Source organism: Benincasa hispida, chromosome 11 (assembly GCF_027475165.1).
Source record: "Benincasa hispida cultivar pf3 chromosome 11, pf3_genome.v1.1, whole genome shotgun sequence".
Taxonomy (NCBI): Eukaryota; Viridiplantae; Streptophyta; class Magnoliopsida; order Cucurbitales; family Cucurbitaceae; genus Benincasa; species Benincasa hispida.
In genome coordinates, this window is record NC_143488.1 from 12,820,599 (window position 1) to 12,834,410 (window position 13,812).

Consider the following 13,812-nt stretch of genomic DNA (forward strand, 5'->3'; position numbering starts at 1 on the left):
AAACTCGACCCAGGTCGATACAGCCATATATAATATTATTATTGACATAAGGTTCGAAATGTGTAATCTCAATGAATGAATGCAGCATATGATTCAGTGATGTTAACAGTGTATACCGATTCATCGAGCGGTTGCAAACTTTTTAGATGCTCTATTAGTTGTCTATCAAAAATCATGACTACAACAACAGTTACAACAGAAGAAAACAAACAAAAAAAAAAAAAAAACCCATTAAACAACTTACAACTGAGATTCCTACTTGCCCCTTTCCTATGCAAAATGATAAAAGGGAATCAAAAACCGTTTTGTTTAAACACTGTTCAATTCGCAAAATATGTATCTCCTTTTCTAGGCTTAATTATGTTGGTACAACTAGTCCAGCAGGTGAAGGCATTTGCAAGAAAAAAACCCAAAGGACGAGGATCAAGAATATCAACTGCAGAAACGCACAAAAACTAACCTTGAATACTTCCCCTCGAGTCGTCAAAACCTCCTCGTTATCCAATACGTCACCACAGTATTTTTCCAAACCCTCTGCTCGTTTCTTAAGCGCCGTAGCTTTACTTTCAGCTTCTCTAAGTCTGTTCATCATCTCTACTTGCTCATCAGCCAAAATGTTTTTACCATCAACTACTATTCCACATTCTAGATTTTCAATTGCTCTTACTATTGCCAAATATTCAATTTCTGCTTCCAGTCTTTGCCTAAAAAACCTCTCAAATTCCTTCTCTATTTCCATTACTTTTTCATCTCTTACTTCTTCCTCCTTGGGTGACTTGCTGGTGCTAATAGAGGATTCCAGTTCAGCAACTCGGGATTCCTTCGATTTGAGAGTGGCCATCGTCTCTTCTAATTTGGTCTCCAAAAATTTAATCTTTCCTGTCAAGCCCAGAACTGTGGCTTCAAAGGAACTTGAAGCAGTCTTCCCGGTGCCCATTTGGAAAGATGAACTCGATTTTTGTGTTTCTAGGTTGTCATAAGCAAAACTTGAAGGTTCAGCATCGTTGATTATGCTGGAAGATGCTATCTCGTCCTTTCCAATCTCCCTTAGCTTCTTGATTTCTAGAAAGTGTAGAATAGCATATTATTAGATGTCACATTGTTAGCTCAACTCAAAATACCAAGCTGATAGAATCTGCAGAAAAATCCAGCAAGAAACAAACAGATCGACCATTCTGACATTCATGTAATATATAAATATATAAATTTAATTTTTTTAATGAAATATAAATATATATTTAATATCCGTGAGTGTTACGACAAGCTTGCTCGCACCTCGACTATTCAGGATAACCGTTTGACTCTACTACATTCGGTTGCCAAACAGAATCCTAGGATATACATATTTAAATAGAAACAACTTCCATTGAGAAAAAAATAAAAGAATACAAGGGCGTTTGGTGGCTATTAAGTCATAGTTCAATGACTACCATGGCTTGAACCCACCATGGACACTATGTAGTATATTCAAGTCGATGACAATGTTCTAGACATCAAAAATCACATATATTAATTTTGCCATACCAACGGCTTCAATTCTCTACTTGTTCAATGATACAAAGTCTTCCAACCTCTCTGTAGGTACACAAGTGATCAGCTTATGATTTCTAACTCAACGACATGTAGACCGAGTAAGGGTACTGATTTAATAAATCTCAAGGTCTATTTAGATACAAGTGCATCACTGAAAATTTTGCCAATAATCGCTATAGAATATCAAACTGCTAGATATGTAGCAGGGCAGGGGAGTAGAATATTGTCCAAAAAGAGATAAAAAAATAAACTGTATCCAATATCAACTAAAAGCCACAAAAAATGGGAGACAATAGGAGGTTGAAACATCCACAGCTGCTTCTTATAAAAAAAAAAAAAAACAATTTTGCCAATAATCACTATAGAATATCAGACTGCTAGATATGTAGCAGGGCAGGGGAGTAGAAATATTGTCCAAAAAGAGATAAAAATAAATTGTATCCAATATCAACTAAAAGCCACAAAAAAAGGGAGACAATAGAAGGTTGAAACATCCACAGCTTCTTATGAAAAAAAAACATCCACACGCTTTCTAAAAGTTAGCGATATGTTGATGGCAAGGCTTCCATGAATTGGCATGTCAAGAAGAAAACTTAAATTAAGTTATGATAGATGATAAATCATTACTTCATTCTCAGATCGAGACTCGAGACAAAAAAGTCTTTTGGGGGAAGAAATTGTTGTTACTTTGTTAGAATTTTAATACTATGATTCTTGATTAGGAAGAGGATAAAATAGCGAACATAAGTACATTTGGCTAATAACCCCATCTCCATGGCAACGAAAAACTATAGAGAAACATATCCCAAAATTTAAAGAAACGGTATATGAACCTTTTTCAAGCGCTTGTTGCACAGACTGGAGGTTGAGAAGAGACTCGTCCATGGGATCCTTATTCAAGGGTGACGGTGACCAGTGATTCCTATCCTTTTCATCCTTAACTTCCCAAGACAAGTCTGCAGCTAAATTATCTTGAGTAACATCCTCAGCTTCTACCTCATCCTCTTTCCTATATGCAGTTTCAGCTTCTTCACTAAACTGTTGATCACCTGCATAAGCTCCATCACTGTTGTCTCCATCATCCGTAACGGACCTTTCATTTTGGTTCCCATTGCTAGCAGCAGTAGGAGTACCCTGCCTAAAGACAAAGTAGGAGCTCCTCGAGTCAGATTCAATGCTAGACTGAGAATTCTCCTTCTCAGCTTTGATTCTTTCTCCCCTTGCCTTCTTACTGCCTTCCACACGTCCCTTTCCCTGTTGACCCTTTTGGCCAGAACCACCCATACTTTTACCACTGATGCTCTTTATCCTATTCTTTTCCCGCACATGTCCTAAGACGGCATTCAGATCGTACCTAGCCTTTGGAGCACTGGCTGCTGTGGAAGATTTGCTGCTTCGATCTTCACTGTTTTCAGAATCTGTGCCAGGGTTAAAGGCAGACCCCATAGCAAACCTGGAATTGGAACTAGAACCATGGAAAACCAAGCCGTCGACATTTCCAATATTCCTCAACGGGGTTACAGATCCAACAGAACCTTCATTACTTTGCTTGTTCTCGGTCGGAGAAAGTTGAGGTTTAATTGGATTCCCAGATGTAGACAGTGCCCTCTTCAAAATTTTACTAGTATCATCACTTGAATTCATATCCTTCACAAAATCTCTAGGGATACGCTTCCATTTCTTCAATCCATAACCTTTTGTTGCAGGAGAAGGAATGTCAAGAGGAGATTGGGTTATGGAAGGAGGTGAATTCACAGCTTCTCCACTTAAATCCTTTCCCTTAGCAGCCGGTGAAATGGATACCATGTCATCAAAAGCACTTTCAGCAGCACAAGACTGGTCAGCATCATTAGCACAAGTGCCATTGATTCTGATTCGGTTGACATCATCAAAGGGAATAGCTTCCTGGTTCACTTCATTGTCTTCCACAGATTCAAGAGCCGAACATTCGCTTTCAAAATCCATAAAAACAAATCCAAGGAGATCTCCAACAGCCCAAATGCTCAAAATGTCAGTTAGATCAAGACAATAAGAATCCTTCCACCTCAACAGCACTAAATCTAGAAAAAGAGAACAATACGAAACAATCAATCAACAACCCAGATAATTAAAAGCAAATTACATTAAGAAAAAACTAAAAACGAATCAACCCAGACATCAAAAACAAACACAAAACAAAACCCAGAAACAAAATCGGAAGTGGGTGTTTCGATCGCAAGTAAAACAAGCAAAACAGGGTTATAAAATTGCGAAGGACAAGAAGCTTAAACAGTCCAAATTCTTGAATTAATTAACACAACTAATCGCGGCTCAGTAAACCCAAAATGAAAAGAAAGAGCAAGAGAGCAGGAGAAATGGGAACGTACCTTGAATTTCAAAGCCCCTCCACCTCCAACCAAAAGTAGAAGGTTTTGAAGAGGGGATTGAACAGGCAGAGAGAGACAGAGAAGGAAAACTACAGGAAATTGAAAACCCTAAACGAAGGGGGGAAGTGGGAAATTGTTAGAAAGAAAGAGGAATTGAAAGAATCGAAAGCATGGGAGAAGAACTGGAGAAGAGAAAAATCAATAAAATGGGAAAAAAGAAGAAAAAAACAGAGAAGGAGAAAAAGGGGAAATTTGTTAGAAAGAAGAAAGAGTAAGAACGTGGAGGAGAGTGATGGGGGCCACATGGCGAGCAGTGGGCTGCGTAATCACCACACAGTACACACCCACACCGCTCGGCCGCTCTTCGCCGTCTGATTCATCTCCTCTTGTGATGAACAAATCTACCGTGGCTTTTGATTCATCTTTTCTCTTCTTTTTTTTTCTCTCCTATAATCTTTTATTACAAAAATTATACCGTTGACTTAAGGTCTAGTTTTATTATATACAAAATATTAAATTTTGAACTTCGAGTCTTGTGGTGCAGGCACGTACATGGGTAGTATGATTTGTTGCTTGTGAAGGTGTAGGAGGTAGTTGATGAGTTAAAAGGATATTGCATCTTGAGGTTTCGATTTGATTAGAGTGGAATTTGATAGTCTAATAACAATACGATTGTTAAAAGCGGATGATGTCAAGTTTATTGTGTTAGTGTGAGGAGATTATTGAATTTAATGTAGGTGAAAGTGTGAAACAATCTGTACATATTAGTAGTAGTTTATTTAATCATGTGGCAGATGTTTGGTCTCTTAGCACTTAAAAGATATGCTCTCAAGTATGGTGGGAACATTTTCTTGTTTAGATTTGTCGGTTTGTTGAGACGGGCTAAAGCCCTATTAATTCTTGATAGTTTTTCATGTATGTTCTCCTAATACTAATATTTTATTTAAAAGAAACAAACAAAAACAAAAGCTTTGGTCTAAAAAATTCATCAAAGTTCATGTACTTTTAAGAGTATTTTTATAACTTTCTAAACTTTCAATTTTGTGTCTAAAAGCCTGAAGTTATAACTGCGTAAATATATGTAGCATGACCTAGAGGTTTTTTCTCTTTTTTTTCGAAGTTGAATCGATCGATCATTAATATTTTATCTGAAGTTGAAGGGGGAGGAGATCAATTTTACTGTTGTGAGATCCTTTGTGAAAGAGATTCTTGAGTTGAACGTGGGCAAGATTGTGCAACAATTTCTACATATTAGTCGTTCATAGAATCACTAGGTAGGTCGTTTAGTCCCTTGGGCCCTTAAACGAAATTTGTTCTCAAGTATGATGGGAAGATTTTCCTATTTGGATTCATCAGCTTGCTGTTGCGGTTCATAGTTTTATGAGTTCTTGTTAGATTTTTTCGTCTAGGTTCTTGTAAAATTAATTTTTTTCTTAAAAAAAAGACAAAAACAAAAGCTTGTGTCTAAGAGTAAATTTTATAAATTTCTAAACTTTCAATTATGTGACTAAAATACTAAGTTATAATTGCATACATAGAGGTGGAATGACTTAGAGGCTCTTTTCTTTCTCTTCGAATTTGGATCTATTGATCACTTGTTTCTATCCTGAATTTGGATAAATATAATGGTGTCGGTAACATTTCAAATTTCAGGTAGTTTTTAAATGATTTATATAAAATTTATCTAGGATTTAATTGCATTTAATTTGAGTAGTTTGGAGCTAAAATTTAATTATTTTGAAAAAGGTGATTGGGTTATTGATTTGGATTTGTTAAATATATTAAGAGAATTTGGAATCCAAGAAGAGAGAGGAGAAAATTTGACCTTGACATAGTCAAAGTCAAAATTAGGTTAAAATTTGGATTATATATATAGGATTTTTTTTTATTATTAAAAAATTGCATCTCTTCCCTTCATCTACACGTCGCACGTGTAGATGAACCTCAAAATCTTTTCATTTTCTTCGTTGGTGAAGAGCCCTCACCGTCGCATTTACTTTGTGTTTTTCCTCACCCACGCACCGCAGACGTCGTCGTTCCTCTCCGCCCATTCGCTGTCAGTCGTCAGTCGCGAATGTCATCGGTCACTTTTGTTACATCGGTCCGCCTGCATGTCATGCACACCGGTGCGATCAAGCTATTCCACCCACACCCAGACCTGGATCCGTGCGAATCTACTTCACCGCCACCGTGGATCTACCATCGCTGGTGCTGGAACTCGTCGAAAATCTCTCTCTAGGATTTCTCTCTCATATTGTATATTTGGTTTAGTTTTATCATTGTTTCCCCTCTGTCGTCGATCTGCTTGTTGTCATCGCCGTTAATCTTTGCCGAAGTTGATTTTGAGATAAAGATTAACTATTTTGTTGCGTACCTGAAATTCTTGAACATCTGATGAATGTTGGTCCTCGTTTATTGACACTCAATGTATTTGGATGATAAATCTAAGGAATTTCAAGATCCTTGTCGTGCTATCCAGTAGTTCCGAGGATCGATTTTGAGATGATTCTTGGATCAAAGAACAATTTGGGTAAGGTGTTATGTGAAGCTATCGAATTACCGCATAAATATGTGAACGTCTAACATTTAGATAATTTATTTTTAAAGAAACAAAAAACAAAAAACAAATCATGCATTTGTAGGATAAACATTCAAAGAAACCATAGACATGCTTGAAAAATGAAGAATATGAGAAATCACAACTTATTGATTCCTCTAGTTTTCTTCTTCCACCATTGTCTTGAACTTCTCCAACATAATAATATTTGATATTTTATTCACTTTGTACCAATAAACTAACATCCACGGTTATCGTATCTACAAATGAATGAAGGAGTTTGTATAAGATCCGGGAAGGAGTTTGTATAAGATCAAACCGGAGTTAGATGTACCGTTGGAGTTTATGGTTCCTAACTCAAAAGATTTAGTTAAGAATCAGTTTTTGGGTTCTTCAAATTAATAAGAGGCAATTTAATTATATATAATATAATTAAATTGATTCAATTATATATGATATAATTGATATAATGTATTTGATACATTATTGTTTAATTGGAGAAATAAATATTTGAATATGATTTAAATATATTTTCTATGAATAAGATTCATAGTTGTTAAATTTAATATAAATATGATTTATATTAAATGTCATAAAATAGAGAAAAATAACTATAGTTTATATTGTATATGATGCAATATTAAAACTATAGATTACAAATATAATACGATAAGTTGGTTATCATATTTATTTATAATTTATTAATTATTGGATAATTATCCATTTTTCTCTCTAACCACCTTAGTGGGAGGTTAGTGGTTTTATCATGGAAAATTGAATAAAAAGAAAATAGTTTTCTTTTTCTCCCGAAGTCTTCTACATGATTTACAGAGCCTACGATAGCCTCACTAAGTCTAAACGATTGAGAAATTTTTCTATGCGATAGAGATTGTGTTTCTCAATCATCTTCCTCCAACTCCAAACTCCCCTCTAACCAAAATAGTCACAACACTCTTGGGTTCTCACATCGAGAATATCAAGGTAACTAAGTGGTAGTGTCCTCTCCCTTTGGTTCGATTTCTTGTTGTTCGAGGAGTTTATTGTTGTTCGATATGTTCAAGTTAATTCGAGGGATTAATGGAAGAAGAGTTCTTCAAAGGTATAATCTCTTAACTTTGTTTTTTATTCAAAAGCATGCTGTAATTTATGTTTTGATGCATAATTTGTACTATTGACTATAAATGTTTATGTTCAATCGAAATGAGTTTTGGACGATCGGCTTTCGCTCAAAGGTTCTCTGTAAAACAAATTCCTTCAAGAAGGACACCACCAACGAGATTACCTTGCTATTATCTAGGATTCAAAGAACTTGTAAGTGTGGTCTCCAAGAACTTTGAGGAGGAAAAGGGTAGAGAACTTTAGATAGAAGTTAGAGAGAAGGTAGAGGCTAGGTTTTTGTGTGATATAAAAAACTTACCCAAAATGGCTATAAGGATGTATTTATATGGAGAAGGTTTAATCTCTTCTCCAAGAATTTCCTTTTATGCCCTCAGTGCTAATTAGTTGAATAATCTTTATTTAATTAATGGACACATTAATTAAATAACCATAAAATCTTATTTAATACACATTTAATTAATCATCATAAATACATATATTTATACTAACCTCCAATCTCCATTATTTTTTAATCTATTAATTAACCATTAATTAATTAATTAAGTAACTATATTCAATTATATTTAATATGAAGTTAATTAACAAATAAATATCACATATTTATATGTATACATCTCTTTATGAATCTAATTCATATATATCTAATATTTGGATCTTATTCAAATATATCTCTTTTACATAATTTGGATTATAGACCACATCTATAATTAACCATTATATATTAATCTCATTAATATAAAATTTCCTCATTTGATTTGAATAATTTAAATCATTCCTCATTACTATTCTTTAGTGAGCTAACAAGGGGACCTTATGGACCTACAAATTAGAAACTCCAATGATATGAGATTAATTAATTAAACTTCTTTAATCCAATTAATCAATATTCATTAACTACCGATCACTCTACTAAAGATCAATAGCTGCATTATTCGCACTGTAAATATATTTCTGTGTCCATGAATATAACCAATCGACAGTGAGTCAACCCTTCACAAATTGTCCATAACTACACATGGGTCAAATTACCGCTTTATCCCTGTAGTTATATCTAACTCCTTAAGTACCACTTATTCCTCCAATGAATAAACAATTTATATTCCAACTATAAACTAATACCTCTTGGGCTAGTGAGAGGTTGAGATCTCATTGTTCAAGGCCCAGAATCAGCTATTAAGGGAGCAATTTATCTACTTTCCCAATGAATGGGAATGAGTAAATTTCATCTTGTATAGCTGTGTTCCGAGCTTCCTAATCAGACAAATCCCCAAAATGGTAGGCTTGTTAAGTCGGCTATTATGACCACTCTCACTCATACAGATTAAAGGATTGCCATCATAAACAGTTCACAACTCACTTAGGATTAAGGTCAAGTATCCTATGGTCATCCTAGTGAAATATTAGTTTCTTGAAGTAACTGTGTTATAAAGAGAAACTAATTATTTTGCAGTCTGATCTATGTATAAATTTCTTTATACAGGATACTGCCACTCATATGTCTTTACGTGAAAATATGGTTCATATTGTTTGTAATACTTATATCTCATGTAACAATTACGAAGTGGGTAGTATCCGTAGTATCACTAGGATAAAGCACCCAACCTTCATCCATTTACTGCAGACCTTTTAGGTTATTACTTGAACATGAACCACTTGTATGTCAACTATATACTATTCAAGTGACATCATATAACATTGGATCTTAGTTTATTGGATTGAATTAATGTTGTCTAAATATCAAATAAAATACCTATGATTTTATTAGATAAATAATTTGTGTTAATAAAACTACAAACCACGAGATACACTAGATTTAGGGCATCAATCTCAACATTATATGTTCTTAAAAGTGAATTTAAAGTTTGGGGTTTAGTCATAAAGGGTTAAAATTAATTACAACTTGTGTTCTAGGACTCGTGCCAAGAAGTTTGATAAGTTAAGAGGGTTGGTTTTGTTTGGATTGCTTTGAGGTAAGTGTCTTACTATTGATTCACCTTCGAACCAGTCGTCCCAACCTTATAATGATGATAAGACTATTTAACATGATACTATGGACTATTTTTTACTGAAATTATATTATATAATGACTGAGGATGTTTTGATAATTTTTGTACGAGTTAAGTGTGTGTGTGAGAGAGAGAGAGGGATGGATTGATGCATGCTAAGTATATAGGATAACTGTTAACCTTCTCATTTGGATAATATATACTTTACAACTGATTGTGTGTTCCTTCGAGTTTGCACATATGACTATTATGTGCACCCTTGGATTCATATTTATGACTATTTTGTGTATCTTCGGATATACACCTTTGGATGTAAAGGTATAATTAAGAAGTAACGGCCTTTATTGGAGATTTCGAAAGGTCAAGTTGTTCCAATGTCTCTTTATTCCTCAATGTTTCCTTTAGTTCAATGGTTAGGAGCTCTAAAATATATAGTTATATATTTAGGTCTCATTAGTATTCATTTGGTTTTTTTTTTTAAAAAATGAAACATAATTTCTCCCAATTTCTTATCATGGTGTCCATCTTTCCAAAGTGAGAAGTTTAATTTTGGCAAATTCTAAAAATAAAGACTAATATTTAAGAACTACTTTTTGGAATTTTCAAAAATCTAATTTTTAAAGATATTGGTAGAATTGATAGAAGATAGGTAACAGATCGAGGTGAAAAAGAAATGATCATATGCTAAAAGAAAACTGTCTTGTCAAGATATATGATGTCATTTATGTTTTAGGTTTTATATAAGTTTGTTTACTACAATTTATAATTCATATTTTAAAAGGGTCTTTTTTTGTTTTTATAATTCTATGCTAGTTTTAAACATTAAACTGTCGACGGTTTTAAAAAAATATATTGAAATTGATTAGTACTGTAATTATTTTTTTAATTTTTTTTTAAGAAAAATTATTTTATAGGATAACCTTTTAAAGTAGTTTTATGCTTTCTTTTATTTCATAAATTGCTTGGAAACACTATTTTGGGTTGTTGGAGTTTTTCATTTATTTAATCAATGTATTAATTTAAAACATTAAGAAATTTTCACAAATAGAAAAAATGTCAAATTATTTATAAAATAATAAAAAAAATATTGATAGACATTAATAGACTTCTAGTAGCGTTTATCAGTGATCTATCTAAAAAGATTAAAATTTTGTTATTTTGTGTAAATATTTTTCCTAACTTTTCTATTTTTAAAAATCTCCTAAACATATTGTACGTTCTCTAGCGATAAACATATAATACATTCAAATCAAGTTATATTCGGTAAAAAAAAAGTTTTTATATATAATAGTAAATTTAACAAAATATAAGAGAAGATATATGAAGATAAAAATATTGTTTTCATTTTCCTTCTTAAATATTTTTTTCAGGAAAAATAATTATTCAACAAATAACTTTTAGGCTCAATTTTAAAATTGCAATGCTGATTTTAAACATAGCTTCTAATCAAATTATTTGTTTTTGGTTTTTGAAAATTTAGTTAGTTCGAGTTATTTAAGGTCAATTTCATAACTATTTCCTTTCAAAAAATTCATAATTGGCATAAAAAAATCATAAAGGTTACTTTAAAAAAAATCGATAACTTTTTAATCATTTCTAAAAATCTCAATTACTTTCGAAAACACTTCTGAGACCTTAATTAATTTTTTAAAAAGGAAATATGTTTTTGAAGGTGAAAAGAAAACTACAACCCATTTGTTAATTTTTGGTTTTTATTTATTGTTTTTTTAAAAGATTAAGTATATAAAATTTTTCACTCCCATCAATTAAAGCCAAATTCTAATGTTAGTTTTCAAAATCTTGTTTATATTTTTAAAATTGATTGGAAATTCAAATGTTTACCTAAAAAATAGGAGATAGAAAAATCATGCCTAAAATTAGGAAAAAAAATAAGCACAAATATCAAAAACTAAATGAGAAGAAAATAGGTCTAAATGATTAGAAAAGGGGTTTACTTTTTTTATTTATTTTTATTCTTTTTAGGAGTACTTTTTTTCATTTTTAATTTCTAACTTTTGGTCAAGAATTTAATATTACAACACAATTAGAGTGATTAGTTGATAAGATGGATAATTTTGAAAAATACAATCATTATTTTTAAACCTTCTTAAAAGGGCTGTGAAGAAAGTAATCGATAAAGACCAAATTTTGCCTTCAAATATGGTTTAACATTTTAGATCTCGTTGGGTAATTATTTCGTTTATTTTTTAAAAATTAAGTCTACTTCTTTCTCGTTTTCTTACAATGATTTGCATCTTTATTAAATACAATGATTGAATTCTTAGCTAAATTTCAAAAACAAAAACAACTCTCTAAAAGCTACTCTTTTTTAGTTTTCAAATTTTGGCTTGGTTTTTCAACTATTAGTAAAAAGTGAATGACAAATAAAGAAATTTAGAGGTAAAAATAGTGACTATAGACTTAATTTTCAAAAATAAGATAAGAAAAAAAAAAAAAAAACAGAATGGTTATCAAACAGGTCTTAGTTTTCAATAAACAAATTTTTTAAGTATGGTTTAACATTTTTTTGAAGATGAAAGAAAAAAGTGTTTATTTCAATAGAAAAAATTATTAATTTTAAGGTAAATATCATTTTCCTCTAAATTTCGGAGGTTGCATCAATTAAGATCATGAACTAATGTATACATTTAAATCATAAACTTTTGTAAGTGTATCAATTTATAACTTCCTCCTAATTTCGTTCAACCAATATTGCGGAATACATAAATTTGAGACCATTAAACTTCTAAATTTTTGCAAGTCTATCAATTTATACTATTCATTATAATTACTTTTGAAAATCATTCATGTATTATTCTTCAATGTGTATAGATTTCTTCAAATGTCTATTTTACAAAATAGACAATTAGAATAAATAAATTGATTATTCTCAAAAGAAATTCTAAGCCATAGTCTAAATTAATTAATTTGTTAAAGTTTAAAATTTTAATTAATACAATAATAAGTCCCACGATGACCTTCCAATTTTTTATTTTTTTATTTTTTAAAAAAATAATTGTAGGGGACTCTTTCTTTCAGCATCTTTTTCTGAGTTCTACAAAAATTAAATAAATAAATAAATAAATAAAGATTCGAATACCTTAATCAAGAATGTACGCTTTAGTTTAGGTTAATTGAGGTAACGAAATGGTAAAAATTGGTTCCTTGCGTTACATCTATAAAGAAAATTATTTTTAACTACAATTATGAAAGTTGTACGAGATTGAAATTTTTTTCGTCCATTCTTTTAATCGTAAAATAATTTCTCTCTCTTTGTCCGATAATATAGAGAATGAAAGTTATTTTATGTTAGTTGAATTAGGTTGATTTTGTTTAAAAATATTTTTGATAATTGTAAATCCTTCTTAAATATTGAACAAAGCGATTGAAAAATAAAAGCTAACAATGAAGACAATTTATATAATATTGTAATTTCAAGAATCAACTTTTTCCTATTAACAGTTTAAGGATGCAATTTTTTTAATGGAGTAAATTTAATGTGGTTAATTTTTGTCTTTTAAAAAAAATTGTAGATCCAATTGTAACAACCATAATACTTAGTTAGTTAATGCAATTTGTTCTGAATAATAACTTTACCTCTAAGAGAAGAAACTTATTTTCTTCTTCTTTTTTATTCAATAATTGTGATTGGATCCCATCAAATCAACTTTTAGAAGGGCAATTAGTATCTTTATCCACTAACTTATATGTTTGGATTTCAATTTTTTTTTATTGATATGATTGGAATATTAATTTTTTTAGTACAACAATTGTGAAGATAAAAGATCGAACCTTTGTACTAATTTATTCTATTAATTTAAAATTGACATTTTTCTTTGATTGATATGTTTATAAACCATCTTAAGTTTTTTAGTTCAATAATTGCATGATAGAAGATCAAACCATCGATCGTTAGAATGATAATTGATATCTTATCCACTAAACTAATCTTCCACTTTTTCAAAAAATTTTTTTTTTACTTAGTCTAAATGTTTTTTTAGTGCAACAAAACATAAAAGCTTAAAAAGAATTCAAATATGAGCGGAGAGTAGAATCCACCCATGGGAGATGGCCTTCAATCCAGATTTTGGAGTGACTAAAACGACGAGCATAGGAAGCAAGCTCATGAGCAACAAAATTACAACGATGATTGACAAGATGGAAGCCAAGGATAGAATCATGGAGATAAATTTTCGAATAGAATCAACGAACACCTGAATCTCATTCGTAT

General features: G+C 31.4%; 1 protein-coding gene across 1 annotated transcript; it reads right to left on the bottom strand.

The window, feature by feature from the left end:
* Window positions 1–129: 129 nt before the first annotated feature.
* WIP2 (WPP domain interacting protein 2) lies at window positions 130–4,330 on the bottom strand. Its single transcript, XM_039048769.2, has 3 exons — window positions 3,900–4,330; window positions 2,367–3,593; window positions 130–1,062 (listed from the first exon to the last, which is right to left on the bottom strand). The coding sequence occupies exons 2-3, from the start codon at window positions 3,496–3,498 to the stop codon at window positions 359–361; spliced, it is 1,836 nt and encodes a 611-aa protein (XP_038904697.2). The 5' UTR covers window positions 3,499–3,593; window positions 3,900–4,330; the 3' UTR covers window positions 130–358.
* Window positions 4,331–13,812: the final 9,482 nt, after the last annotated feature.